Source organism: Zonotrichia albicollis, chromosome 2, assembly GCF_047830755.1.
Source record: "Zonotrichia albicollis isolate bZonAlb1 chromosome 2, bZonAlb1.hap1, whole genome shotgun sequence".
NCBI classification, from domain to species: domain Eukaryota; kingdom Metazoa; phylum Chordata; class Aves; order Passeriformes; family Passerellidae; genus Zonotrichia; species Zonotrichia albicollis.
Window position 1 is genome coordinate 103,775,342 of NC_133820.1, and position 26,866 is coordinate 103,802,207.

At 40.4% G+C, this 26,866-nt stretch overlaps 1 protein-coding gene and 1 long non-coding RNA gene across 3 annotated transcripts in view; one reads left to right on the forward strand and one right to left on the reverse strand.

The window, feature by feature from the left end:
• Positions 1–214: 214 nt before the first annotated feature.
• On the reverse strand, positions 215–7,420 carry LOC113459398 (uncharacterized). Its single transcript, XR_012579134.1, has 3 exons — positions 6,269–7,420; positions 3,294–4,043; positions 215–616 (listed from the first exon to the last, which is right to left on the reverse strand). It is a non-coding gene; the product is annotated as an uncharacterized LOC113459398 (long non-coding RNA).
• A 44-nt stretch (positions 7,421–7,464) lies between these two features.
• The window catches only part of GRTP1 (growth hormone regulated TBC protein 1), a 35,653-nt gene continuing 16,251 nt past the window's right edge, over positions 7,465–26,866 (forward strand). The window contains exons 1-5 of one of the 2 annotated variants that reach the window (XM_074535922.1): positions 7,465–7,658; positions 9,135–9,286; positions 15,031–15,189; positions 22,532–22,656; positions 24,426–24,522. In XM_074535922.1, the coding sequence (XP_074392023.1) occupies positions 7,621–7,658; positions 9,135–9,286; positions 15,031–15,189; positions 22,532–22,656; positions 24,426–24,522 (571 nt within the window). In that variant the 5' untranslated portion in view covers positions 7,465–7,620. The remainder of the gene's footprint in view (positions 7,659–9,134; positions 9,287–15,030; positions 15,190–22,531; positions 22,657–24,425; positions 24,523–26,866) is intronic. The other variant, XM_074535921.1, reaches the window with a different exon arrangement.

The following is a 26,866-nucleotide window of genomic DNA, read 5'->3' on the forward strand; positions in this document are numbered from 1 at the left end:
TCAGCTTGCATAGAGATGCTAGACTTACAACTTTGGTGTGAGCAATAAGTGATCCTGTACGTGCAGGAGGGAAATTCTGCATTGTTATGCACAATTTTCTGCACAGCAGATTTTTTCTACCAGATGGAAGGCTGAACTTTTGTTCTACTTGCAGCTCCTTCATGCTTACTTTCTCTGAGTACTCAGATGTGAAGTAAAACTGTGACTACACCTCCATGTTTACGATATACTTGCTTTAATGTATAGCCTCCACCTCTACTTTTTGTAACACAAGCAAAGAAATGCCATGTGAGAGACAGAGCAGCCACATGTATTATATCTCACAGGAGACAGTCGGTTCCTTCAAGCAGAGACTGGATCTTTCTGGCTAGGAGGAGCACTAGATCTTCCCAGCACTGCTTCTTCTGGATCAGCAACTCTGAGATGCACCTTGGAAGGCTCTAAGACTTGGGTGGGTTTCAGAGCTGGACACTGGAGCTGGAGAGAGAAACCACCTTTTTTTTCTTGAGTGAAGGCCTGAATGACAGATTTTCACAGTGGAGGAAAATCATTGCTTCTTGAGTGATTCACACACACTCTCTGATCCTCGACTCCTCAGCTGCTTGAACCCCAGGGGCTAGGACAGGATGAAACAAGGAACTGAAAATTAGTAAGAGGCGTGAAGAACACTCAGCCCATTCCCTTGACTTCTGTGGGATTGAATCTGAGCTTTCTTTGCTGAAAAGTGCTTCATTTATACAAACTAATCTGTTACCCACATATAAGAAACATTAAATTCTCCAAGTCTGTAATTCTCAACAAATCTTATACAGGGCATTTATGCTGCCATTGAAATACAAAAAGCTTTGTCTGAGAGAAGACAGCAAAGTTAAGAGAATTGCAGCTGGAATTACTTTGACAGTCATTCTTTAGAATTCCAGATGGTTTCATCACATGTAGATATCATGTGCTAAAATGTAACTGTGTGTGGCAGAGAATCAGGGCCCCTACAAGGCAGGTCCACAACCCTAACGGTCAAATGTCAATTCTAAGTTACTTATGTATTTTGGTGAGTTGATTTGCATCTACATGTAGATTATGACTACAGTCAATTTTTCATCAACAATTTTCCATCAATGTCTAATAAGACAATGATTGCACTTTTGCAACTATACGAAAAAAAATTACTTTGCATAGATCTGGGAAGATAATAATTATCATAAAGCTTACTTGACTGTGTTCAGAAAAATAGCAACTGCTCGTGGAGAATTGTCAGTGAGAAGATGTCATGTAAAAGGAAATTATAAAAATTAGACATTTGGAGTTTCTGAGAAGAAAATTTTTGAAAAATACGTTTTTGAGAAATATGAAAAAGCAGAAATAGTACCTGTTGCAGAAGCAATATGCATGTGCAGCACTGTCACACTCAGTGATTGTTATGGCTCCCTGAATAATTGCAGCAAATTAAGTTCTATAATTTTCTTTAATTCATACACAGCTAAAATAAAATTTCTTAGTTGAAAAACACAAACTGGTGTTTTGTTGACAAAAGAGCTACACTTTGAATGGAAAAAAGTATCAAACAGTGGACTGAGAACATATTTTTGTATCTAATTATGCAGCAAACTATGGAAATACCAAAATGTTGCTGATGATTTTCAATGTTATGCTTCCCTCTTCAATGTGATTAAGATGGGAAAGAACAGTGTCAGAAATACCTGAAATATGAAAAAGAAAAATTAAATTATTTCAATTTTGATAATGTACCAGCTTGTCATAGTACTAGGAACACTTATCTGCAAATTAACACCAAATGAGAATTACATTTTTCCTGCAGTATTAGTCATGTGATGTAATTTGTAACCTGACAAAGTAAGCCAGAAGAAAGTAATAATTTGATTCTAGATGTTGCAATCACAGTTTCTTCCCTTCCAAAGGAATTTAAAAACATGATACTTCAGCTGATATGCTGATCCCATGTAAGTACTGAGGCATGTCTGTGCTGATGGTTGTTGCTATAACCTTGCAGTTCCAAGAAGCTTTAGTCACTCTTGCTGTCAAACCCAGTTTTAGGTTTTCACAAAACTTCTTTTACTTTCAGGCTGTGAGTTCGAAAATGTGTAGGGGATAAACATGCAGAAGGCTGTGGTGAAGAAAACCTCCTTGGGAGCGCATTACCTTTTGCAGAGTTCAGCACTTCAAAGCTTGGAACTCACAGAAAAGGAATTTGCTGATCTAACTTAAACTAAATACTCCTGTATGTATGCATTATAAAATAGTATTTAATTACAGAAACTTCACATCTGTGCTCCTACAAAAGTCATCCTTATTCCATGTGTGAAATTGATGACTGTTCCTGAGTGGGTAGATATACCTTCTTCTTTTTACACCAAATCATGTTGTTACTTTAAGGGGTTTTTAAAATTTATTGAATGCATTATTTCTAGAGAAACTCCTTACTGCATAGAGACAACTAAGTGAAATAGCTAATGTTATTCACAGCTAAGACTATGTATTTATATGCAAATACCGTATTTAAAGACCTGCAATGATAACTCTTCGTGTTTTTTACCAGTTGGGATACTACTTGAGACAACTGAAATGAGAGCCCTTGCAGAGCAATCCCAATGCAGAAGCCATCAAAGGCCAGGACAAAGTTTGCCTTAACTTTTCTCAACTAGGAACAAATGTGAAGTCATAGTAGGCAGAGAACATCCAAATTAAATCCCATCCCTAATCAGCAGATATTTGTGCTACCAGATTTGCTAGGCAGGGTACCTTCACAATTGGGGATAAGAAAGAAAAGGGGATGGGACAAGTAGGAAGTTAATAATCTCCAGTCTTGCCTACCATCTCTCCCTATGAAATGTCAAAGTCCAGTTATAAGCCTTGTACTCATGCAGCCAGGAAGGCAAACATCATCAGCATGGTTCAGAGGGCTTTCAGCACATCCCTCATGATCACTCAAGTAGATAAGGAAAAACAAGATAAACAGAACAAAACCATCTCGAAAACACCTCACTTTGTCAGCTGAATAACAAAAACGTTTCACAGAGTTGCAGCTTGACCTAAGGTAGATTCATTAATTTCCCTCCTGCTCTGCTCAGTTCCCCACTGCTGGGTTAGTGATCTGTGATAGCTGCTGACCTTTTTCCTAAGGACACCCTTGTCCCTGCCTTAGGAACGCTTCCTGCTAATAATGTTCAAGTGCCTTTCCCATATCACTTCTGACATATAATTTTGCTGTGTTTTTCACACTGAGGGCACTACCATATAATTTCTCTTCCCCTGCTGTTTCCAGCATTGTCACTTACAGCCTTGAGCCTTCTTTTGTGACGCAGCTGGAGGTTGGCAGCTGGGTGCAGAAACCCTTCTGCAGAGGTTTCCACGGGTAATGTTGATTCTCCAGGCAGCTGCAGTGCTATGCAGCAAGCTTTAGAGCTCCTTTTTATAGATGCAGTTATCAGTATGCTTTGACTCCCAGGGCCACAGTCATACCAAGAATAATCAAAATACTGGCGGTTCCCAGACTACACGTGGATGTAACTTGTCCTCACAGCCAGTAACCTTCATAGACATGAAGCTGTGAAGCCTTTAGGGAACAGTGGAAATTAACTTTAAAAATACATTTCTGTCCTTGCTATGCAGTCTGTTCTAAAGTTCAGTGAATGCTGATGGAACAATTCAACGTGAACAGGTTTAATCAGGCCCGCAGACTACAATTATGTAAGCATGATGCGATTTGCTAGGACAAAAACATGGAACAAGTTCAGCATTTCATTACATTTCATTGTGGATTGAGAGCCTTAATGTAGGTGAGGATTGACTAAACTTGGTAGGCGGTTGGTTGTAACAGGAACTAAAGGTGTCTGGATGTGATGATTATATATAATATATATATATATAAACACACACACACACACACACACACACACACACAATGTTTACTTCTTACTGGATACTCTATACTGCCAAATATACTTAACCTTAACTGTTTTTCCCCAAGTATGGAGCAGCAGATTTATTTCAGGTCATGGGAAGAAAGCTCCAGCCAAAAAATAGAGCTGCAAGGAAGCAGGGTACACTTGTGTGGCATGGTTAAGCAAGTACAGACACAAAGATGAGTGGCTGTATGGAAAATCACATGAGCTAGGGAAGCCACGTATGCTGTGGGACTTTCATCCCTTATTTAGGATACTACAGCACCCAGTCTGTAGTGAGAATTATCTTTTTATCTCTTCTTCCATGTCGATGCATCCATATTTTTTAAAAGGGGCAATTAAATCATCTTGTAAGCAGTTAAGGGTTTTTAAAAAGTTTAAATTCCTGTCTGGATCTGAGAAAGCAGAGCTGCTGCCTTTGCTGGAAATGGTGTTTCTTACTGGTATTTCTTATGAACAGATTCACCCATGTGTGAACAGTGTGCTGTTTTAAAAATATTAGGCACACTATATCCATGTACACCTATATTCATACACAACTTATTCTTTCTCGGTCCTGTAGTGCTTTTCTTTGCCCCAACAATTTCTCTTCTTTGGCCTCCCTGAAGCCAGCAAAAAAGAACCTCAGGGGAAAAAAACCCCAGACACATATCTGATATTCAAAATAATAAATAAATTTCTGTCATTCTTGAATAGATAAAGATCTTTATCATTCCCACAGGCAGTCAAAGAATACTTCCAGCATAAATATTATTGAGGATTTTCTCCTAGTGCTTCTTCTCCACTTCTGGTCTTAAGAGTAACAAATGGCTGTGGGGTGGTATATGAGTAGCTGAACCATATTTCAGCACTGCTGATACATCAAACATAGGTGACGTAGCACATATATCACAGTGTTAGGAAGCATAAAGCCACTCCAGAATAATTCCTGATAAGGCTGAGAATCATCCTGCTATTTAGCAACTGCTCTGCAAACACAAGAAGGGAAGCCTTGCTCACTAAAATGCAGGGTATGAGACAAGCAAAGCTCTGAATGCCTCAGCCTGTGAAACACTCATCTGCTGTCTTCATCTGCCTTTGCAGGGAGCACGTCTAAATGCCTATCCTTAAAGGGAAGTCACTATTTTAAGGGAGTCACTATTTTACTCTGGGAGCAGAACCATGAGAATTTCTACCAACAACATTCATCATAACATAAAAACTTCAGGGATAAGGTTCAGGTGCAAAAAGGGGGTGGGGAGAACTTTATATATAAAGTGAATTTCCTTTTGCACCAGACGGCAGATAGGAAGGCTGTGAGCTTCACTGTTCTGAATGTGAACTAAGCCTACCCTTTTGAACTCTGCCACTGTCCCCAGCTCCTTCAGAAGCAAAGGATCAAAAGTAAATAGTATCTTTTTCTGTTGATCACACCACCAAAGCAGTTTTCAGATTCGAGGGTTTATGCATTAGTTTCTTTGAATGCCTTTAAAAGCAACATGATATCTGCCCAGAAGAGAGCAGCATTGATACCCTGGGAAGGACAACCAAGATATTCTCTCTTGCCAGCGGGCTGGCTCATATTATCAAACAAAATATGGGGATCCAATAATTGTGCTGAAATTTAGGAATTATTTCTATTAATCAATTAATAATCTAAGCATTGCTAATGGGAGTTTTTGTGTGTAACAGGCATAAATCTGAGTCAGCCACACAGTTGTATTTGCATTAGCACAACAGAAACTGTTCATAACATTTGAGGCTTTAATAAAAGGACACTATCTTATAGACAAGGCGACCCTTGATGCACAGCAGATGTACTTTAATTAATCACAGAAACAATCTGCTGTTTGCAGGGAACTTTTGATGCCTCCATTTTAAAGGCACCAAAGAGCCTGATCTGTTGACAGATGAAGTATAACTCTGTTACCTAAAAAAGCCTGTGCCTTCAGGATTTAGAAGAGAAGAGGATATTCTGCTTAACTGAGGCTTCCTTTTCTTCACACCTCTGCCAAGGATTTTCTGTGCGAGCGTGGCCATGTCGCAGGGCAGAGCTGTTTGCTGAGCGTGCCCTGCCTACGCTCCGCCAAGGCAACGCTGGCAGCGCGTCAATCCCGGCTTGGCACGGCCCCGGCCGGCTCTCGGGGCTGGGCTGCAATCCCGCTCCGGTTCTGCCGGTGCCCCGGCCAGCCCCTGGGGCCGCACGGCAACCGGAGCAGCGCCACCCTCCCCTCCCGCAGGAGCAGCCCCATGCCCGCTGGAGCACAGAACTCCCTCCTGCCCTCCCGCACAAAAAAGGTAATGATTACGTTTTGCTGAACAATCACAAATTTTCACAGCGCTGCAGTGTCAGTTAAACAAACACAAACCTCTTTATTTTCTTTCTCTTGCCATTGGAGCCGAACTACTTTTACATTTCTGTGTGGGTGATCGCCTGAGATCCCGCAGAGGGAAGGTAGCTTTCCTGAAGAGTGTGCTGGAGCAACTGTTGATCTCCCTTGTGAAATCCCATCTGTTGTCTGCACCAACTCTTGCTTGCTGGCTGAACAAGATAATGTTTCCCCAGCAGTAGCTGTAATTTTCCAAGCACTTTGCTGAGTGCAGAGTCAGAACTTTATTCAAAAAAGGACAAGCAGGGATATAATTTTGCTCTCTCCCTTCTGTTTTGCGGTGTGTTATGAATGAAACTACTGACAGTCAGTAAGGCTGAGTCCTTGTGGGCTTCGGCCTTTGTTCAAGACCTCTAAAGATGAAGAACAGTGTGCTAATTTTAGAGGTGGATTCTGGAAACAGGGAAGCCAATTTTTTAAAAATAGAATTTTGTGTATTATTACACGACATGTTTAACAACTTGCCATTTATTATTTAAAAAATATCTAAATGAATGTTAGTTTACGGTGGAAACTAATCAGCAGAAGCTGAAGTTGGGAATATTTCAGTGTATTAGAAAAACGTTTTTCACCCAGAGGATGTCTGGACACTGGAACAGGCTGCCCGGGGAAGTGGTCTCAGCACCAAGCCTGACAGTGCTCCAGATGCATTTGGACAATGCTCTCAGGCTCATGGTGCGGCTCTAGGGGTGTCCTCTGCAGGGCCAGGACTTGGGTTTGATGATAATTGTGGCTCCATTTCAACTCAGAATATTCTGTGATTATGACTGCAATGAATAATTTGAGAAAATTAAAGAAGATTGTGATGATTTGGGGAAAAAAATTCCCAAACCAACCACGTGAACTTAAATAATAACACAACCACCTTTTCTTCCTGGTTATGGGGAAATTCCTTGGGTTTGAAGAGCTGTACCTGAAACCACTCTCTCCTCGTACTAGTGAGATATTTTCCTCGTGCTAAAACATTTGAATTTATTTTTTCCCCCCAAGATATGATCAAACTGTGAAGTACACAAATATAAGCCGGGATCACCCTCAGACCCGCGTCTCCCAGTCGAGCTGGCCGGGCAGGGAAGGCGGCTCGGCCCCGAGGGCGCGGAGCTGCCCTGCCCTACCCTACCCTCCTCTGCCTTCCCCTCCCCGCCCCTGCCCGGCTCTCCCTGCCCGCGGCCGGCCCGGGCACGGGCACGGGGCGGGCCCGGCGGCCGCCCCCGCCCCTCGCAGGGCGGCAGGGAGTTGAACTGAGGAGCCGGAGCTCGGCGCGGGGCCGCGGCCGCGGCGCTGCTCGGCCTGGGGAGCGCCCGCCCGCCCGAGCGCCAGCGGGGCGGCCGATGGCGAGGCGAGAGGACGGGCGGGACTGGGCGTACAGGTAGGGCTGCCGGCAGGGCTGAGCTCGGACCGCGCCGGCCGCGCACGGAGGGCGAGCTGCGCCTCCCCGGGCGCTCGGAGCCGGCCCTGCCGGGGGCTGCGGCCGCGGGAAGCCCCCACGGAGCGGCCCGGGCGCGGCTGGTGGCTGAGAGCACCGAGCGGCCGCCGCAACCTTCCCTGCCCGAGGGCAGCCGGGGAAGGCGGCTTCCCTAAAACCCTGCGTCCTCCCTCTTTGTTTTCCCCTTCTACCTTCGGAATGGAGTGGAGCATGAAATTAATCTGTACTTGCTGCCTGGGCAGTCGCAGTCGTAAATAAGAGATGTGTGTTGATGGACGTGAGGGGGTTTTGTGTGTGTGTGGTTTCATGTTCTGTGTCTTCAGAGAAACCTGTGTCGGGGGTCTCGGTGCTTTTTACACCTGTGGGTTTCTTGTCAGGTTTGAGGAGTACACGAATACTAAGGTACTCTTCTAAACAGCCAACAGTGTAATAACGATTTAGCTTCTGAATATTTAATTGTTCCTCATCTGATTCATGCTTTACTACCTGTGACGCTCCCGTGAGCCAGTTTTCCCAAGGCTGTGCCAGTGCTGCTCCATGGCCAGATTCCTTCGCCATGAATGAAACAGGCAGTGTTTCGGGAAGTTAAATCCTGAAGTCTGTCCTGAAGCCTTATCTGACTGGACAGATCCCTCTGCCTGTTTAACTTCGGTAAAGCCCATTAATGTCCTGTACTCAGGTGATAATTTGCAGGTATGAAGCACCCTGGGAAGTTGCCATAAATAGAATTTAGCAAGGTGAGTTGATATATTAGAACAGAATCACCTGTGCAGTTCTGATACTCTGTCATTATTGTGTTGCCTGAAATAATGTGCTGTAACTTTGAACAACTGTAAAAGATAATAAAATAAGCATTTTGGTACTCATATGAAGAAGACAGCTCGACACAAGGATTTGTCTTTTTCCATGTTGTATATTATCATGATGACAATTTCAGAAGTCACCTTTTCAAAAATAACCTTTGTAACTTGCGTACTTTCTGTTGACATTTTTCTGCACAGAGCTGTCTGGAAAGAGAATTCAGGCCATATTGGAGCTGTTGTGCTATGCTTCATACTTTTCAACTGTTCGCCTGTGTTGTGGAGAAAAATACCTCCCAGACTTTTATGGGGCCATAATTTTGTGTCAGTTTCACACACAATGGGTCCTTTGCTCCAAAAACTCCTTACTTAAAAAAACAGTGAATCTGTGAAACTGACTGAACAGTGCATGTTTAAGTTCATTTATTTAAACAGCTTTGATATGCTAAATGGAGTGTAACAGTTTGTGTAAAGTAGGCTTTTGCTGGGAGGAGGGAGTCTTGAGCTGCTTTTAGAAATAGCAGCTGGAAGTTATTTAAAGCATACTTGCCTTTTTTTTTTTTTTCTTCAGCTGTAGGTATGTAGAAACATTTTTATAGGAATTCTTTTTATTTTGTAGGGTTGATCCATATGGGTTTGAGAGGCCAGAAGACTTTGATTATGCATCCTATGAAGCATTCTTTTCCAGATACCTAGTGGTACTCACTAGAAGAGCAATAAAATGGTCCAAGCTCCTAAAGGGGAATAACAGTATACAGAAGAGTTTAAAAGGTGAGCTTCATGTCTCTTTATAAATAAAAGGGCATTATGTTAGGATTCAACAGGTTTGTATTTTTAAGTGTTGAATACTATTTCTGTCTTCAAATTAAAACCAGTAGTATAAACAGTTATAATTCATAAGCAAGTTAGAGGGATTTCATTTAAACCTTCCAAAAGAGTAATCCCTCTTCAGCACAGGAATATCTTGTTAAATCTGTAACTCAGCTATTGTGGCCACTGGCACTCCAAGATGCCATTTTGCAGCTGTTGGCTGCATTGTACTCTGTGCTCTCTTTAAAAAGACATGGGATTATGAAGATCCTGTAGAAGATGCTGTCTTGAACCCCAGGGATTAGGATGTTGGGGCTCTCAGTTGCTGCCTCTTTAACAGTTCTTTAGGCTGCTGAGGTTTTCTAGATCTCCTTATCCTCCTTTTGAAAAATGACATGTACCATGCAGCTGAAAAGCTGTGTACTAAGAACTGATGATAGATGCCTTTAGAAGTGAAGAAAGCAAGCTTAATGCAGGGGCTAATGCAACACTGGATGAAATGCTGATGGAAATGTTAATGTCTGCCTCAAAGAGCATGAAAACCTCTACTAATGTTTTATCTTGCAAGAGATACAGGTAGAAATAGATGCAGAGAGTCAGAAGGTGTTAGGGAATTCTGTGAAACTAAAGAATGGAGTTTCCTCCCACTCTCTTTTTGGGTTATGTTTTCATATAAGCATCTAAATTTTCCTTTTGCTGTAAACGGTGCTTATCAGGTTGCTTTCTCTTTGGGTGTCTTTTGGAGTTGGGTTGAGTTCTCTGAAGAATGTTAAGGAAAAATTGGGTAAAATTTAGAGCTGTGCTGCAGGTGCAGCCTTTGGCTGGTGATTCTGGTGGTTTGGGTTGGTTTTTTTTCCTTGGCACCAGAAATGGGAGGATAACTAGTGAGACATTTTAAGTCTAACAGTGTATTTTTTGTACAGATGTCTGTTTTACGGGTGAGAAATTCCAGAAAATGTAGGTTTGAGCTATAACTGCTAGATCATATGCTGCTAACCAGAAAGTATCTACTTCTACTACATTATTTTTTTCTTAGAAATATAAAGATGTTTTTGTTTGGGGTGTCAAGTTTGAATGTAGAGAGAACGTCATGCCATTTTAAATTAGTGAGGATTTTGAAATTTTGCAGAATTTTGTCTTCTAGTTGGGGAAGAATACTCTCAGTTTTGATTCATATCCTTCTCTTAATGTGTGAGTAGTAACAGTGGCAGCTTTTAGCAATTTCTGTGAGTTCATTTAATTTCTCTTTGTGTTTCCAGTTCTAGCATTTTAGAAACAGTATGTTATGGTGATACTAACTGGGAACGCCTTTGGTCTTATTTTGGAGCCAAAACTTTGACCATATGTCTCAACTTGTCCACCAGGCTTCAGAACCAATGGTCATGTTGCCCCACTGGGCACACAATGGCAGCAGGTTGCTAAAGATCCTAGGCTATGGATTCTCACATATACATGTAATTCCAGGGAGAGTGGCAGGAAAAAGTAATACTGAGAAAATGTCTGAGTGTAGATTCAGAGTTGTTACAAAAAGCTCCCTGCATTAGCCTCATCTGGTACCTCAGAGGAGGAGAGGGAAAGCTTAACCTGTGCAATGACTGATTTTTAAATACTGTCCTTCTCATTTCGGTACTAAGATTGAATTCTGTGACATGCACATGGAATTGTGTACGCAGGTGTGTGCTTTATCCTGCAAGATGATTATGCAGTGATTTCCTTGCAGGCAAATAGCAGATGCTCTGCTGGTTATTCACTGAGTTTCCCTCCTCCAGGACCTGACTTCATTGCTATGAAGCTTTGCTCAGAACTGCTGGCTCTGCCATAAGCTAGAACTGAGAAGAATATTTGATTTGCCACTTCCCTCCCCAAACACAGTAGCTGTGAACCAAACCCATGCTGTGTGTCCTGCTGTGAGTAGGTGTGAGAGGCAGTGTATGTGTGGTATCTCAGTAGTTCCACACCCATTTGTCTGCACACAGAGAAGCTCATAATTTCTGCCCAGGCCAACAGGAAGAAGTGATGATTTGTGTTAATTTTCCAGTCTGGAAATGTGGCCTGTTCACATGCTGCTGGGTTTGCCTCATATTCAAGGTGGTTTGTATGTGTATAATTCTGTTCTACTATAAAGAAAAAGAATTAGACTACGTTTTAACAATGGTAATTAAGCAGTGCGTTCTGTTGTTCTGTGTTGCAGCCTGCTGGTAGGGTGGGTCATGGGAATTTGGCTGACAGTTCCTTTCACTCATTCTCCAGTCTCTTCCTTTTTATTATTTTTCTGGTATTTTGTTGTGTCCGCCCCCTCCCATCTTCACCTTGTTTCCACTGCACATGAGAGGTTATAATCATTGTTTGTCACTTTCCTTCTTTCTGTCTCTCTCTCCCTCTGCCACTACTGAGATGCTCCAATTTTTTTTCCTCATTTCATTCAACTCTATGGGACTGCTTTCTGCTCTGTTTACAGGTGGGAAACAAACTGTCTCACATAATTGCTTAAACTATTCTAATTCTGACCAAAATCATGCTACACAAAGCAATTTGTCTGTTGGGTGTCCTAGTCAAAAGTGACCAGTAGCAGAAGATAGTACATTTATTTTTCCCTTTCACTGTATTTTATCAAAGATCAGAAACTAAGTGCTCATGTTACAACCATTGTTTCTGTTCCAGGGCTTGGTGGAAGAAAGTCAGTTTGACTGGAACTTTATTACAGCACTTATGTGCTTTGGTTTTTTCTGTTATGTATTCATGAAATAAAGCTTTCAGTCCCTTGTGTGCTGTTTCCAGCTTTTCCACAGAATTCTTCTTGTAAGCACAAGTGTATTTCCTCAACATTCAACTATAATTGTTAGTACCTGAAAAAGTAGATGTGCAGATGCTTCTCAAAAAAATATTTTTAAGATGAGATAATTTTTGGTTTTAAATGTTTACGGTTTTTTTCTACATAAACTGGAGTCTATGCTGTAGAGTGAAACAATGTTAGTAGGGAAAAAAGGCAATGCAACATTTGCCTTGAGGCAGAAGTCTCCAAAATTTTCATATTCTACCATCAAACAAGGACAGACAGGTTGAAATTACTTATTTTTACCTCTTGTTACTGTAAGTAGTGTATAGTATTAGAGAAATGTTATTTTCTGCATATTTTTCTCTTGAAAGTTACTTTAGGTGCTTAGCACTTTTAGACTGCTGCCCTATCAGATAGCTGTTTTTTCTTGTAAAAAGGAAACCACATTCATAAAGTGTGACTCTAAACTTGTGAAACTGGCACTAAGTGTCAGAGGCAATTGAATTATGAAGAGGGGGGGAGAGTTTACCCCCACTAAAAACTGGTGTTTCATATTTTGTTAATGAACAGAGGCCAAAATTTTGCCTAAAGATATTTCTTACCTGTGTATGGTCTAGAATTTAGACCACCTACTATGTCCTGGGAGTGATTCTGTGTGCAGGGCTTGGGAGTATTCAATAGTGCTGCTTCTGAGATCAAGCCCTTGGTTAGTAACTGGTATTGCATGTATGGGTGGAGATCCGTGCACAATCTGACTTCATCTGGGAAAGTTTTCAGATGTTACAGTGGGAGAGTATTCTGCAGTGTGAACTGCTCTTGTGGGCTTCTTAGTTCCCAAGGATAATGTGATAGAGAGCTTATATATATATATTTGTATAAACACAACTCTATTTATAGAATATGATATATCTATGTCTGTCTACACATATAAATGATATCTATTAAACTGCAGCTGTCCTCCTTTTCAGAACTATTTTGCTGCTTCTGAATGCCACTTTGCAGATCCTAGCAAGTATTATAATGGTGTATGGGAAAAAAAGCCCACTGTGAAGGGCTTTGCATTCCTCAGGGAGTGAGGGAGCTGGGTCAGTAGTCACTTGGGGTGGTACAAGCCCCTGGCTGTCTGCTGCCACGAGAATGATAACACTGAGGAATAATGAGTGTGTGCTGTGCTGCAGGCTGCTTTCCCCTTGTGCCACTGTCAAGGGCTTGTCCATGTGTATTGTTGGATATCAATGTTGGCTATGCTTCCAGAAGTTACAGTTGTTCCAGAAAAAAATGCCACTGGGATTATGTGCTAAAATGCTATAGCCCAGTATTTAAGGCAGTAAGTTTGTTTCTAGGCTCATCTGAATGTCTCTTGTTAACCTAAATGGAACTAGTTCTTTATAGTCATTCCTGTATTTGCTATGTTGATTTTTAGGATTCCTTGAGCATTACAGTTCAAAATCTTGTAAAAGAGATGAAGTGGGGATTATTAAACCACCATGGAAACAAGTGAATTATTTCCAGCCTAAAAGAAGGTTGTAGTTAAGGTAACTCTACAGCTAGAACTGTAGAGTCTGTAACACGTAATATAAATCCTCATTGAAAAGCTAAACAAAAACTGTACCCTGCAGACCAGGCATTTATTACCAATATGTTTCTTTGAGAGAAACCACCAGATTTTAGGTGGGTGAAATGCTCATTATATGTGCATCTTTATGTTGGTGACATGGGGGAAGCAGCTTTGGGTCCTAAAGGATAGGCAGCTGTAATTAGCTGGAAGGTGTCTGGCTGAGTTGTACAACCTTGCTTCACTCTGCTGTTTTTAAGGCCTTTAATTTAGGCAGCATTTATTACAGAACTGTGTGATTCAATAAAACCTGGCTAGGTAGTGATATTGTGTGTGATAATGTGTGGGTGGAATAAAAATCCCCACTTGGATTTGAGTCCCATAAAATTTAGAGAGGAGAAGTTGATGCTTTTATTGATACAACATGATTCATTTAGTACAAAATGTCTGTTTCATTTGTTATTTTCTTCTCTGAGAAAAAAGGAGAAGAATCTCAAACATTCAGCTCTCATTTTGGGTCAGAAAAGGTAAAGCTGATTTAGGATTATGTACCCATAAGCAGCATTGACTCCTTATTAATGTTTTTCATACCATTCCCAGGAGGAGGCTGCTTTTGTTGCCATTAGCCTGATGCTTCTTCCTGTAATTTTGCATCATAGTTATTTACACTGAATCATCTGCTTTAAAAAAAACCCTGAAGCACACCCTTATGATGAAAATGATGCAGGAGATAAGAGCTACTTTAGATTTGAAAAGACTTCCACAGTTATTCTAGGAAAAAGTCAGCTGCTGCTCACTCGCATCACTCCAGTTTTTCCAGGGCTCATTTAGACCGGAGGCACATATTCCAAATCCTCAGTTTCTGCAGTACTTCTGTGGTCAGGTGCTGATGTGAAGCCTTAGAGTTATGGTAACATGGCCATTGATGTTACAGCTAAATGGGCAGAGCCATGGTTTCAGAGGCCACTGATGATGTGGGAAAAGTCAAGTCAGTGCTTGTCTGAATGAAAAAGGACAAAGATCAAGGGGGAAGCTTTGCTATTTGTATCTCCATCTGGAAAAGCAGAAGAAGAGGAAAAGATTCAAAATTCGCACAAGGGAAGAGAGGAGGGAGGAAAACCTGAGTCTGAAGATCTGGGGGGAGAGTCTGAGTGACAAGAACTTAGGAGTGAATCTAAAATATACTATGCAGCTGAGAAGTAAATGCTTATCCTAAAATGGTAGCATAGGAGAGAAAATATAATAATATCCAGTCAAGAGTTTTCCTCTGACTTCTTAAATTCAGGCTGTTCATTTAAAAAAACAATTATACAGTTGGATATTTTTTTATTTCTTTAAAAATGAACAAACAAAACCAAACTTCTTGTCTTGCAGTGAAGAGATATATCAGGAAAGGCATCCCCAATGAACACCGTGCATTGGTCTGGATGATTGTGAGTGGGGCCCAAACCAACATGGAACAAAACCCTGGGTATTACCACAGACTGCTTGAAGGAGAGAAGAATGCCAAGCTGCTTGAAGCAATCAAAACAGGTTATTCTCTTGATAATGCTGTTTATCTGTATTTATCCATCCTATGGCCTTAAGTGTTGGAGATCAAGTTGTGTCATGGAAAACTTAATGTTTCTGTAGTAGTGGTTTAAGTGCTGAATTAACACTTACATTAGATTAGCCATAAGCTCTTTAACAGAACAGATCTTTCCAGGTTCACCATGTGGTTAAAAGCATTAAGGAATGCTTTTAAGGGAGATTAGAAATTATTTGAGAAGAAATAAACTAGAAAACATTGCAGTGTCATTTAAGTGATTGAAGAGTTGTAACTTTGAGCCGTGACATCTGCCTTTGAGTCTGTTTCTCCTTAATTCTGTCCCATAGGACACTGGAGCAGGGATGGTTGAAGGTGTGGCGCAGAGGCCCATATGAGGCAGGTGAAGTATGCTTGGATTTCAGGTTGAGTAAGAAGACAGCTAAGACAAAGCTGCTGATAGATTTATATGAATTATAAATGGTGCAAAGAGGGTGAATAAAGAGCAATTGTTATTTGGTTTTTGTAAAATAAGAACCAAGGACACTGAATGAAATTTGTTGTGCTGCAGGTTTAGAAGAGTTGTGGCACTTGTTACTGTGCTGTGGAGGCTAGAAGTATGAACTGGTTTGAAAAGGAATTTGATAAACTGACAGGTGGGGGAATCCACTTGATGCATGACATATTAAACACTAAATGTAAATCCCTGGGAGAATGTAGAAGGTGAAACACCCCTCCTCTACTAATCTGTTTTCATGTATGCTTTCTGTGAACATTGATCAATGGCCAGTACTGATGGCAGGGTATAAGGGCACCCAGACCTTAGGCTGGCCCACTGGGAGGAAAAAGGCAGTGGGTGAGGACAAACAAGTAGGAGTTTGATGTAAGTGATACTTGTCCTGAAACCTGCTACAGCAGAGCCTTTGTGGCCAAGCTGATATTGCCTGAATTGTCCAATTAAAAAGTCAAGAGGTTGGGCTCTGCTCCAGAACAATGCTGAAGTTGTTTGGTTAGAAAGGCAGGTTGTCTTCCTCTTGCAAAAACCCAGGTACTTAAAGTTTGGGTCTTGTGGATTTTTTCAAGTTGGATAAGCATCCAAAACCTTGTGGTTTGTGCAGAGTTTCTTCTCTGCCTTTCCCCGCAACAGCAGTACTTTGGGCTTTTGGGACTACACGCCTTAGTAAGGTATTTTGGAGCATAAATTTCATGTTCCTATGAATATGGAGACTAGCCAGAAATCTGCAGGCTTATATCCTGCTCAGAACTAGAAACAGTAGAGCTCTTACTATGAATAAAGAGGGAGCTAGTAAGATGACTTTCTAAAGCCCGCCTTGGTAAGGGTCTGGAGAAGCATCAAACTATTCAATTGGGGTAAAAGTGCTGCAAGAGAGAGTTGAAAACAACTTTTCTCCAGTACTAGACAACAACAGGAAGGGTCTGTAGGTGGCTTTCCCCACAAGTTAAAATGAAATAAAAATATTTTTGTGGGGGAGGAAAAATACTGGGAGAGGATAAATATCTGTTTGTGAACTGTAGAGGAAATAAAGTTTCGGAAGAGCTACTGCATTGATTGGAAAACTGCAGAAGAAAAAATTAATGTGGAGCAAGTGAAGGAAAAGATAAAGAAAAATGGCCTGGAAGACTTTATTGGAGGGGAAAAAATATAATAAAGACCTCAGGCACTCTCCTTCAGAAAGGAAGAACCAGTGTGGACATAGGAGGGATGAAAGGAACAAAGTACTTAAGGTGAATGTGAATTTTGTGGTTAGTGTGTTTAATGAACTTATACTCCTGTTGACTGTGCACATTTTATAGTGGGCTTTGACTGAGGACTCTTTCAGTGTGAATTGTTGCCTGACTTTGATTTTCTTTCTTCAAGTGTTGTTCTCCCATTACTGTAGTTGCTTTTAATAATAAAGCAAGGTAAGATGTGGCATTGTACTGCTGTTTGCTTTCATATTTGCAGTTTCCAGGATTTTCAGGCAACAGTGTGGTATTTATTCCCATAGCTGTGAAATTACAGCCCAGCACAGTGCTGGGGTTTATAAACAAGAGAACAGCAATCACACTTTTTCTTTTTTCCTGGGGGAGGGGCAGGTGGACAAAGCCAACCAAAGACTTTATTTCAAATTCAATTTAAAAATGTATAAGAGCCAATGTGTCCTCTCTCTTCCCCATACCCAGAAGCTGCAAACAATTTTAATGTATGTTTGAAACTAGTTTTCATATGGGAAAGTCTTTGATGTGGTATAATCAAGTTAAAAAGGGCAGGTAGGCTGTGTGAAGAAATGGTCTAATCTTTTACTAATCAGATTTTTCTTTATAGCAACGGAAGTATTTCAGCTAATTAAATCTGTAATCTGTTCTTTCACCAGTTTTGCCCTTTAACTTCCTGATTCTGATCTGATGAGCTTTGTTGCTACTTTGTTTTATATGGTAATTGCTCTTTGAACATTTTTGTTTATTAAGAAAAATGTAGGAGGGAACAAGCTTCTTACTCTAACCATTAAGAAAGAGCTAAAAGAATGCAGGTGTCTAAATTTTAATGTCTTAGTTTATGTACACATTTAGAAGGGCATGCATTCCAGCAACACTTTGTTTTACATGCCCTATTCTATGAAAACTTAGTAGGACAAATGATATTGTAAGATAGACGTGGCTGTCCTTCCAATGGAGAGGCGACATGCTGGGTGCAGAAAGACTGGATTGTAAGTTGCAGCTTCCTTGGGGGAAGCTTCCTTTAGGCTGGGCTGTTCTGAATTTTAGCTCTTGTATCTCATCCTTTCTCTCCACTGAAAAACATGCTATTGGACAGAAGTGTGTCTGTGTCTGCAAGTGTTCAGGCATGTACATGCAGCTAATCTGTGTTTCCATTCTTTCATTTAATGAGGAGGAATTGTAGGTGCTGTGAAGCCTACAATGTTATACTTACCAGTCAGTCCCAGAGTTTGAGCGGTGCTGACAGTATTTCAAACAATGGTCATTGCCATTTCACTGGAGACAGGGAATATTTTACTATCAAAGCACTAAGAAGCTTTCTCTGAAGCATCTCTGAAATTGTGAGTGGATGTTGGGAATTTTCAGGTGAGTTTAAAGCATGTAGCCATGCAAGAGGAAGGGGAAGAGCCTTGTCAGCTCTTGTGGCTCTCTGTTAGAGGAGCCCCGACAGGTTGTATCCAAACAGCTGCCTTGTAGTCTTTGGTCTACTAGAACAGCTGAAGGAAGAACTGGAGGAGTAAAGTGTGTAGTGACACTTCCTCAGAATGTTTTTCCTAGTCTCCAATTGTCTGCTATTTTGAGAGTTGCCAAGACATGCTGCATGTTTGTACCTAATAATGCTGGATGGGAAAAAATTTAAAAAATTTGCACATAATTTTGCAGATCTGTGCAGTCTCAATGCTGTTAATCATCTCCCTCTAAACTAAGTAGCTTTTATCCACCTGGGTTCATGCTATATAAGGTAGCCATTTTGTATCTGTGGTTTTCCTTGTTGCCATTATTTCTGTAATTTCTCTAATTCTGGTATTATCTTTTGGAGATGAAGGGGCTGGAATTTATGCATGTGCTTCTCAGATTTATACAGTGGTAAATTTCTTCCTTTGTAGGAAATCCTAACCCCGTTGGCTTTCTTGATTGCTAAAAGCTCTTGAACTGTTGCTTGGTAGTGGGGTTGTGAGGGTCAGCTTTTCTGACTTTAGTTAATGAAAAACTTGGCCTTAACTTAAAACAAACAAACCCCCCAAGCCTCCAAAACAATTTATAGTTCCAGGTATGGCAGAAAAAAGCTTGAGGATGACTGCTAAACACCCAGTTATAACAAATATAAAACACCCTTTAAGTATACTGTTTTTACAAGTTGCAGTTTATGGCCTAACCTCATTATTTGCAATGGAGTTTTTGAGTGCTTGTAGTTGACAATTGAATTTTTGCTCTGCTCTCTACTACGTAAAAAAAAGAAAAGATCACCTGCCTGGAAGCTCTTCAGAGCAGATGTGCATTGCAGATGTAGCAGTGGCAAAAAATGAACTTAAGTGGAGTAGGATATGTTAGTTATAAAAATACTTGTGTAATTTACTGACCACCTGTGTCTTGGAATGGGAGGTACCCAGGATATGAAAGTAAAGGTGCCATGGTTTCGGAAATGAATTCTTCAATTTAGCACTCCCACTAAGCGCATGTGCCAGTTCCTCCCCCCGCCTCCAGCTGGAGGGACAAAATGCAAAGATCATGGGCTGGGATAAGAAGGATTTACTGGAAACAGCAATGAGATAAGAAAATGAACAGTAACAGCAACAATATTAATAACAAAAGGTATATAAAACAATTCACACAGAAAGAAAACAAAGGATAATAGACAATGCCAGGTGACTCCCTCTGCAACTTTCTCAACTGGATGGAACCCCTTCTCCCTGGAAGACAGTCCCTTTGCCAGGCCCCTGGCGTTGTTCAGGTGGCATAGAACAACCTCCAGGCCCTGTCCTCCCAGCTACTGCAGAAATTGACTCTGTCCTGGCTGGGATCAGGACAAAAAGGAAGGATGAGATAGCAGTGTGAAGGTTGTCTTGTAGATGCATGACTTCTGAAGTACCCTAAGTAGGAAAAGCACGAGACTTTCTAAAAGCATTATTGTTCTGGACTGTGCTTTCAAATCTCTCTGCTCCAGAAATAGCATCAATGACTGTGGTTCTTGGTACCAAAATAGACATCTGTTTTATAAACTGAGGCTAATGTATTCTGCCTGTTTGTGTTGCTGAATGAGGTTGAAATACTGCAGACTCATGAGAGGGAAGAAAGGATCCAGTGGTCTTCTCATGGTTGCTGCACAGAGATAAATCAGCAGGAAAGCTGGTGGTTGTTTTTGTTTTATAGCAGCATAAAACGGCCAGCTCAGAGAGCAGAAAGATTGTAAACAAAATTGCTATTGGGATTTAATCTGAATTTACAACAAAAGAGTTGCTCATCTTTTCATTGTTACCTCCTTCCTGGTTCTGTGCTCCCATACCTAGTTTACTTATAAGCAGCAGATCTGCACATGAGAAGATAGCCATAATTTTGGGATTTATGTAGCAATGTAAGATTCTAATGTTCATTTTGCTGGTTGAAAAGAACCCAGATTTTTTTTCCTAAAACTGTACTAGTTTGAGGCTGTGTTCCTTTGGACAGTAATGTCTATTAAGAGCAAAGTAAATTAATGGACAGTAGGTCAGAGGGTAGGCTGTGCAGAGCATGAGAAGGAGGTGTTTGTATGTCTCCTCTGGAACAGATGGATTAAAGTGGATGTAAGTGGTGAAGCCAAAAGAACAGTCCTTGCCTGCTACTTCCATTTGCCTCAAGTCATCTCTGACCCTCATCTTGCACCATGGTAAAACATTGGCCTGTGTGTGCCTGTGGAGGGCTGAGTTCTCATCTTGAGTCAGAGGAGCCTCAGAACTGGAGGGGGAGGAGGGAGATCATGCAAATGGAGCAGAAAGGGCAGGATGGAGAGGGAATGGGATCCTCTGCTCTTGTGCTCAAAGGAATAATCTGGCACACAAAGTCCTGTAAGACCATGCTCCATATCTTCTATTAAGGGTAAAGCTTTTTAGCTCTTGTATCTTGTTTTTTCTCTCCATCCCCTTACCCTAAACTAAAATATTTTTACTAAATATAGTTTTAAATCCTTCATAAAACTAGGGAAGGCTTCCCCCAGTCCTTTCCAGTGGGGAAAAACATGCTCTGCAATCAGAAAACAAGTTGCAGCTGATTCTCTCAATTGCAGGCTGTGAAATTACTGATGAGTTCAGTTTGAGTAGTCCCTGCTTTGTATGTGATGCACTTTTCTTACTCTCCCCTCACCCTTTCTCTGCATACCTGGGGAGAAGAGCCATGGCTAAAATTCAGCATTAATCTTTTCTGTAACATTCCACATCTGCTTTAATAAAGAATAAATTCTGATTATGCAAATACTATGCCACATAATCTTCCTACCTAGAAGAAACAAAAGAAATTTATTTATCCTGCAACAATCTGTTGTTCAGGTCCTCTCAAAAATTGTCTTTTTCTTCGTGTTTTTCTTCTCATACACATGAAAGGTGAAGTGAAATATTTTCCTGCAAATGATTTGTTCCCTTTAAAAGGAAGAAATAGCAATTAGTGTGATAACTTTGTCATGTGTGTGACTTCCACTACACTAATCATGATTTTGGGGAGCTTTCTTCCTTTCCTTTGGTTGCCTATAGCTGAACTTTGTGTCAAAGCTGTAACAGACTTCTTCCTTTATGCTGGAAAAGGCTGATAAAAAGTGATAATTCTTAGGACATGAAGATCTGTACAGAAGTGCTGTTACTGAAGTTTGTTTTTAACTTTAACCCAATTTGTTGTTAAATATAACCCAAATAACTACTCATATTTTATTAATAACTCTTGAGCTTTGAAAATCTGCACAGTTACTTTTAGACGGTTAAGTTGGAGAGAAAAATTCTATTTAAAGATCAAATGCACAGCTCTGTGCCAGTGACCTTGGGTTTTCCCTTTATGGAGTGAAGCAGGCAAAAAATTACCTCTCTCTGTTTTTTTCCAACAGTTAAGGACTGTTTTGGGGTGACTAGGTCAAATTTGCATGTCTAGTTTTTAGACCTTTATAAGGAGAGATGAATCCTACTATTAATATTTGGTCTGAAAGAAGTTAATGGTTGGAAATGTCAGTAATAATTACATACTCCTTAGTTGATTAAGCTGGGCTTGAGGCATGTGGGAATGTGCTCTGCTGCTTGGTTATCAAAAACCACTCCCATTCTTGATGATCTTGCACCTGTGAAGACACAACTCTTCTCATGATCACATCATGGAGAAAGTTAAATTTTAAAAAGGGATTTTTAAGTGGAAGTTGGCAGTTGTGGGAACAGGTCTGGGGTTTTTTGGCTGCTGCTGTTTAGTAGAAGTTCACTGAGTAAGTCAATTGAAAGTTCATCTGATTTGTTAGGAGAATGTGCTTTCCTAGAGGCAAACTCATGTCATGCCACTTGACTTGAAGTTTGGCATGTCTTGTCAGTCTAAATACCTGATTTGCTTTCATTTAAGCCTTTGCAGACATAGAGGGAGTTCAGTCTGCAGGAGAATTTCTTTAGGTCTGCTTGAAATTGGTTTCTGTACACTAATAGGATTATTCTTTCTAGGAATAGATTACCCTTGAATGCAAGTGCCCTTTTAGCCAAAATGGAGGTAAAGCTGTTTCTTAACATTAATCCACCAAAGCACCAGTTCAATGAACTATAGTGAAGCTTCAATTGTACTTCAGAAGACCTATAAAAGTTTTTTTTGGAAACTGACAAGGAGCAGCTCTTAATTTTGGTCTTTTTCCCTTTTGTTTAGACATGAACAGAACATTTCCAGATAATGTAAAATTCCGCAAAACCGCTGATCCGTGTTTGCAACACGCACTCTACAACGTGTTGGTAGCATATGGGCATCACAATAAAGCAGTAGGATATTGTCAGGTGGGTAATCACTGTTCTGTAAACTCTGCTGCATTTCACCAGAGCTGACTGCTCTTGTCCATTTGAATGTGTGTTTTTAGAAGCATACTCACAAACTATTTCTGTTTATAAACCGGCCATGGGAGGTTTTTAGGGGAGGGGGGGCAGAGTATGAATAGGGTATGAATTCAGGCAAATTCAGATATCCTTCTGAATTTCTTGTAGCCAGCTTGATAATTCGGTTCCATTTGTTAGCTGCAACATAAGTAGTTGCTTTGGAGAGCAAGAGGGAGTGAGCTTGCCTTTGCCTCGTCCTGCCAGCTTTCCCCACACAGTCCTTGGTATCTACAGGGCATCATGAGATGTCAGTTTCTTGTGTTTTCACTGTCACATTTTTCAAAGTACAGAAAGACCAGCATTAATGTGGTATCCTGTGCTTGGGGGCTGGTAGCATTATTTAGTGCCATCTCCCAATATAGGTAACACAAGTAGGAAGAAAGTTTTTGAAATTCAACCTGATATTGCTTTGATGGCAGCTCAAGAAAGCTTCTGTTGTCACTGTCAAGTACTGTAAAGTTTCCTGTGGGACACAAAGAACATAAGACACATAACATAACACAAACATGCAGCATAAGTTGATTCATGATAGTCTGACAGTCAAGAAAAAAAAGTGTCTGTCTTTAAGGATCTTACAGAAGCAGGCACTGTTATCAGCAAAATGTGCTTTCAGTTCACTTATTAAGTTCTCTCCTATCTCCCTCGGTTCCTGAGCAAGAATGTGTGTGCTAACACATAGCTCATTTTAGCTGAGAAAGTTATGTAGTAAATACAACTACTCCAAAGTTGAAAGAATATGAGCAGTATTTTTTAAATCTTGAGAGGAGAAGACTTAGAGGGACTTAAATGTGCATTGAGGTCTCTGACAAAAAATTTTTTTTCTTGTGTACCCCAACTAGTTTTGGTACAGAAATTTACTTCCATTCTTAAAAAGAGGAATGATTTATATTATTTTCAGTAATACCTGTTTATCAAAATATAACTTTAATATGTTGATAATAACAGAAGGGGTAGAATTATGAATACTCCATTTTGCAAGTGTCAGGTTTCTATATAGAGGTGGCTAAACACAACACATAACTTCTAAACCATAGTAGCTTCTACATGTCCAATTGTTAATAAAATATTTTGGTACCTGTACTGTTTAATGGGCTAATGAAAGAAGAACACTTAAAAGACCCTTGTGTGGATTCTTTGCACATCTGGTCTCCTCGCAGGATCAGTGCTGTTATATGTATCTGTGGAGGACTGGAGGTGTTATGGAAGAAAATGGTTTGTACACAGCCTTTGTGTGAGTTAAGCAGCAAAAGCTTCTAAAAGCTGCTGGAACTGCAACATTTTACTTTACATGTTTGGGTCAGACGTTCTCCTCCTGCAGCCTCACTATCTACCTGCAGGTTTGTTGTGTTTGTAGTGCTCATCTAATACAGCTGTGTTTGGGTTCTGATCAAAGCAACAGCCACTTTCTGTTGCATTGGGCTTTAGAATTAAAAAAAAAAGGCAAAATTGAAAGTATAGACTGCTAAGCCTTTTCTTTTAATTTTCCTCTCCTTGATCTTTGTTAATAATTCTTGTGTGCAGGTTCAGCAGGTTACTTAACCAGTGGCCTTCATTACCAGAATTGATTGAATATGCAGACTTTGTAGAACTGTAGTAATTTAGCCCTTAATCAAAAGAAGTAAGCTAGAAACTCTTAAGATAAGTGCATGCATCTCAAAACCTTTCTATTTCAGGGCATGAACTTCATTGCTGGATACCTGATTCTTATTACAAAGAATGAAGAGGAGTCTTTTTGGTTACTAGATGCTCTTATTGGAAGAATATTGCCTGGTATGTTAAAAGTATAGTTTTATCCATATATTGGAGCTTGGCTTTTATCTTTGCATTCTTCTCCAGCTGTAGACAGTAACTGCATCTGGTCTGTTCAGTAGCTCTGAGTTCCCTTGCCTGGTCTCTGGGTTTGCAGGAGGTGTTTATGCAATCAATTTTGCCCCATGTATAAGCTGAACCTCACTGCACATGTGAGGTACTTTAAAACCAGAAACAGATCAGGTTTTACAGCTGTATTTTTACTCCTGTGAAATGCATTTGGGAATGTTTTTTCTTGGGATTTAATTATAGAGGGAGAATGGTTTTATCGTGAATTCCTATGAGCATTGCAGAGTCTGACTACAGATACACCTTTAATGTAGGTGGAAGGTCTCATTGGAAGATCAGTAGAAAATGGAGGACTGATTCCTTATTGGCCTAGTTTTGCTTTTGCACAGATTTTTATCTCAATTAAAAGGTGGAGGTGGAATTCAGTATGACACTGTCTACTAGGTACTGGTCAAGGTTGATTGAAACTTTCATTTTTCTTCTGTCTGCTCATGTTTAAGATTAAACAACAAAAAAAATTTATTTCCCTATTAAATAGAAAGTAAAGACCTTGAGAAATAAACAAGAACGGCTGAAAGATTCTCTTCATGCTTTTGAATGACTGTAAGAAATTACTTTACATTGAATACACCCTGTAGGAACTTGGATTTTCCTTGTGTGGAACCAGTGGTTAGACTTTGTTTCCAGACTGAAAGAGTAGAGACAGGCAGGGAATGCTATGAGTTGTTCAGTCAGTCTGCAAATATTTAACATTATGCAGCCTTGAAGTTTACTTTCAAGCTGTAAAAATAGTCTAAAGAAATCAACTGCCTGTTGCTTTTGTTCAGCCTTGAGAGCTCCAAGCTGTGCAAACAGGTAGGAGACAGGGCTGCTGTCTGCCCTGGGACCTGCCCCTGCCTTGCATGGGTATTTGCCTGCTTTGACATCCCTGTGTCAGGGACAAGGCACTCGGTAAAAGGCAGCTTTATTGTCAAGTGATGTGTGGAAACTCTTGCTGTTAATCCTTTCAATAGTCTTACATGCTTTTTTTGAGGCAAAGGAGGTAGAGTCAGAATTTTGTTTGTTGTTTCTGGCAGGGAACCTAATTCACTCTATCAGAAAACCTTCGTTTTTATATATCCTTCTACACTTTACTGATGCTTGTGGCAAAAGTTGTTCTTATTTTTCCCTCCTAGCTGTTGACTTTATCTTAGGCAGGTAGCATTGGTGGTGAGAAGGAACTCATAACATGAAATGCAATTACTGTGTGTAAAGTAGGTGTATATTTACTGCAGTTATAGGTGTATTTTTACTTTTCTGTAACAAGATTGTTGTTACTTTAGCCTGTGTCCAACTGAGCAATATGAATCTTCTATATAGTATGAATATTTTTATTGAATAATACAAGGATTTATTGACAGAAAATTTGTTGCTGATGCTCTTTTTCCCTGCCTCAGAATTAAAAATATATTTTTATCACTTCTATTCCCACCACTCTCCAATATAGTTTCAGTTGTATATTTAGGAAAGTCAAAGCATGACAGATAAAATAATTGGGATAATTTCAATGAAATACTGTGTGTGCATATGTGAGAGAAAGAATCAGGCAGACCATATTCATAAAGCAACTCACTCAGGTCAATAATTACTGCCTTCCTGTTAATAGATCAAGGTATTGCACATTTCAGTTTTAAGCCCTATTGTTATTTGCTGGGGAAGCAGAGAAGCACCTCTCAAGATCTGGTAGATCTTGAATGTTTTCCAGGTTTTCAGAGGGAAGTCTAGGAATCAGTTTTGTTGGATCCTATCAGTTGGATTAGCCAACATTTTCCCATTCATTTGGTTGCTGATTTGATTTTCCTGATTTGTTTGGACTATAATATACATGTTTTCCCCCTATCATTGCACCAAATATGCCTCCAGGTCATGTCCTCATTTCTGAGTGTGTTCTGTCGGTTCCAGTTAAATCAGTGGTGCTTCAGGACAATTTGGAAATCCATTCTGTGCCCTCTGCCGTGTCCCTGTGGGTGCTTCCTCCCCTGCCCACGCACATTTAATTACAATGAACAGCCACTCCAGAACCGTGGTGCCGACAGTGGTTTTCTTGGTCAGCAGATGAGCTAAGCCAGCCACAGATCAATGGCATTGATTGGTAAATGTACAGTGTGACAGATGAGAACATTCTGGGCAAGAGACAGAAAATGGGACTCCATCAGTAAAGGTTTTCTGGCTGAATTGTTCTGTCACATCCAAATGAAAATAACACAGCTGGGAGAGAGAGACAGTAAATTAGGCTTTGGTTGATTGATAAGAGGAG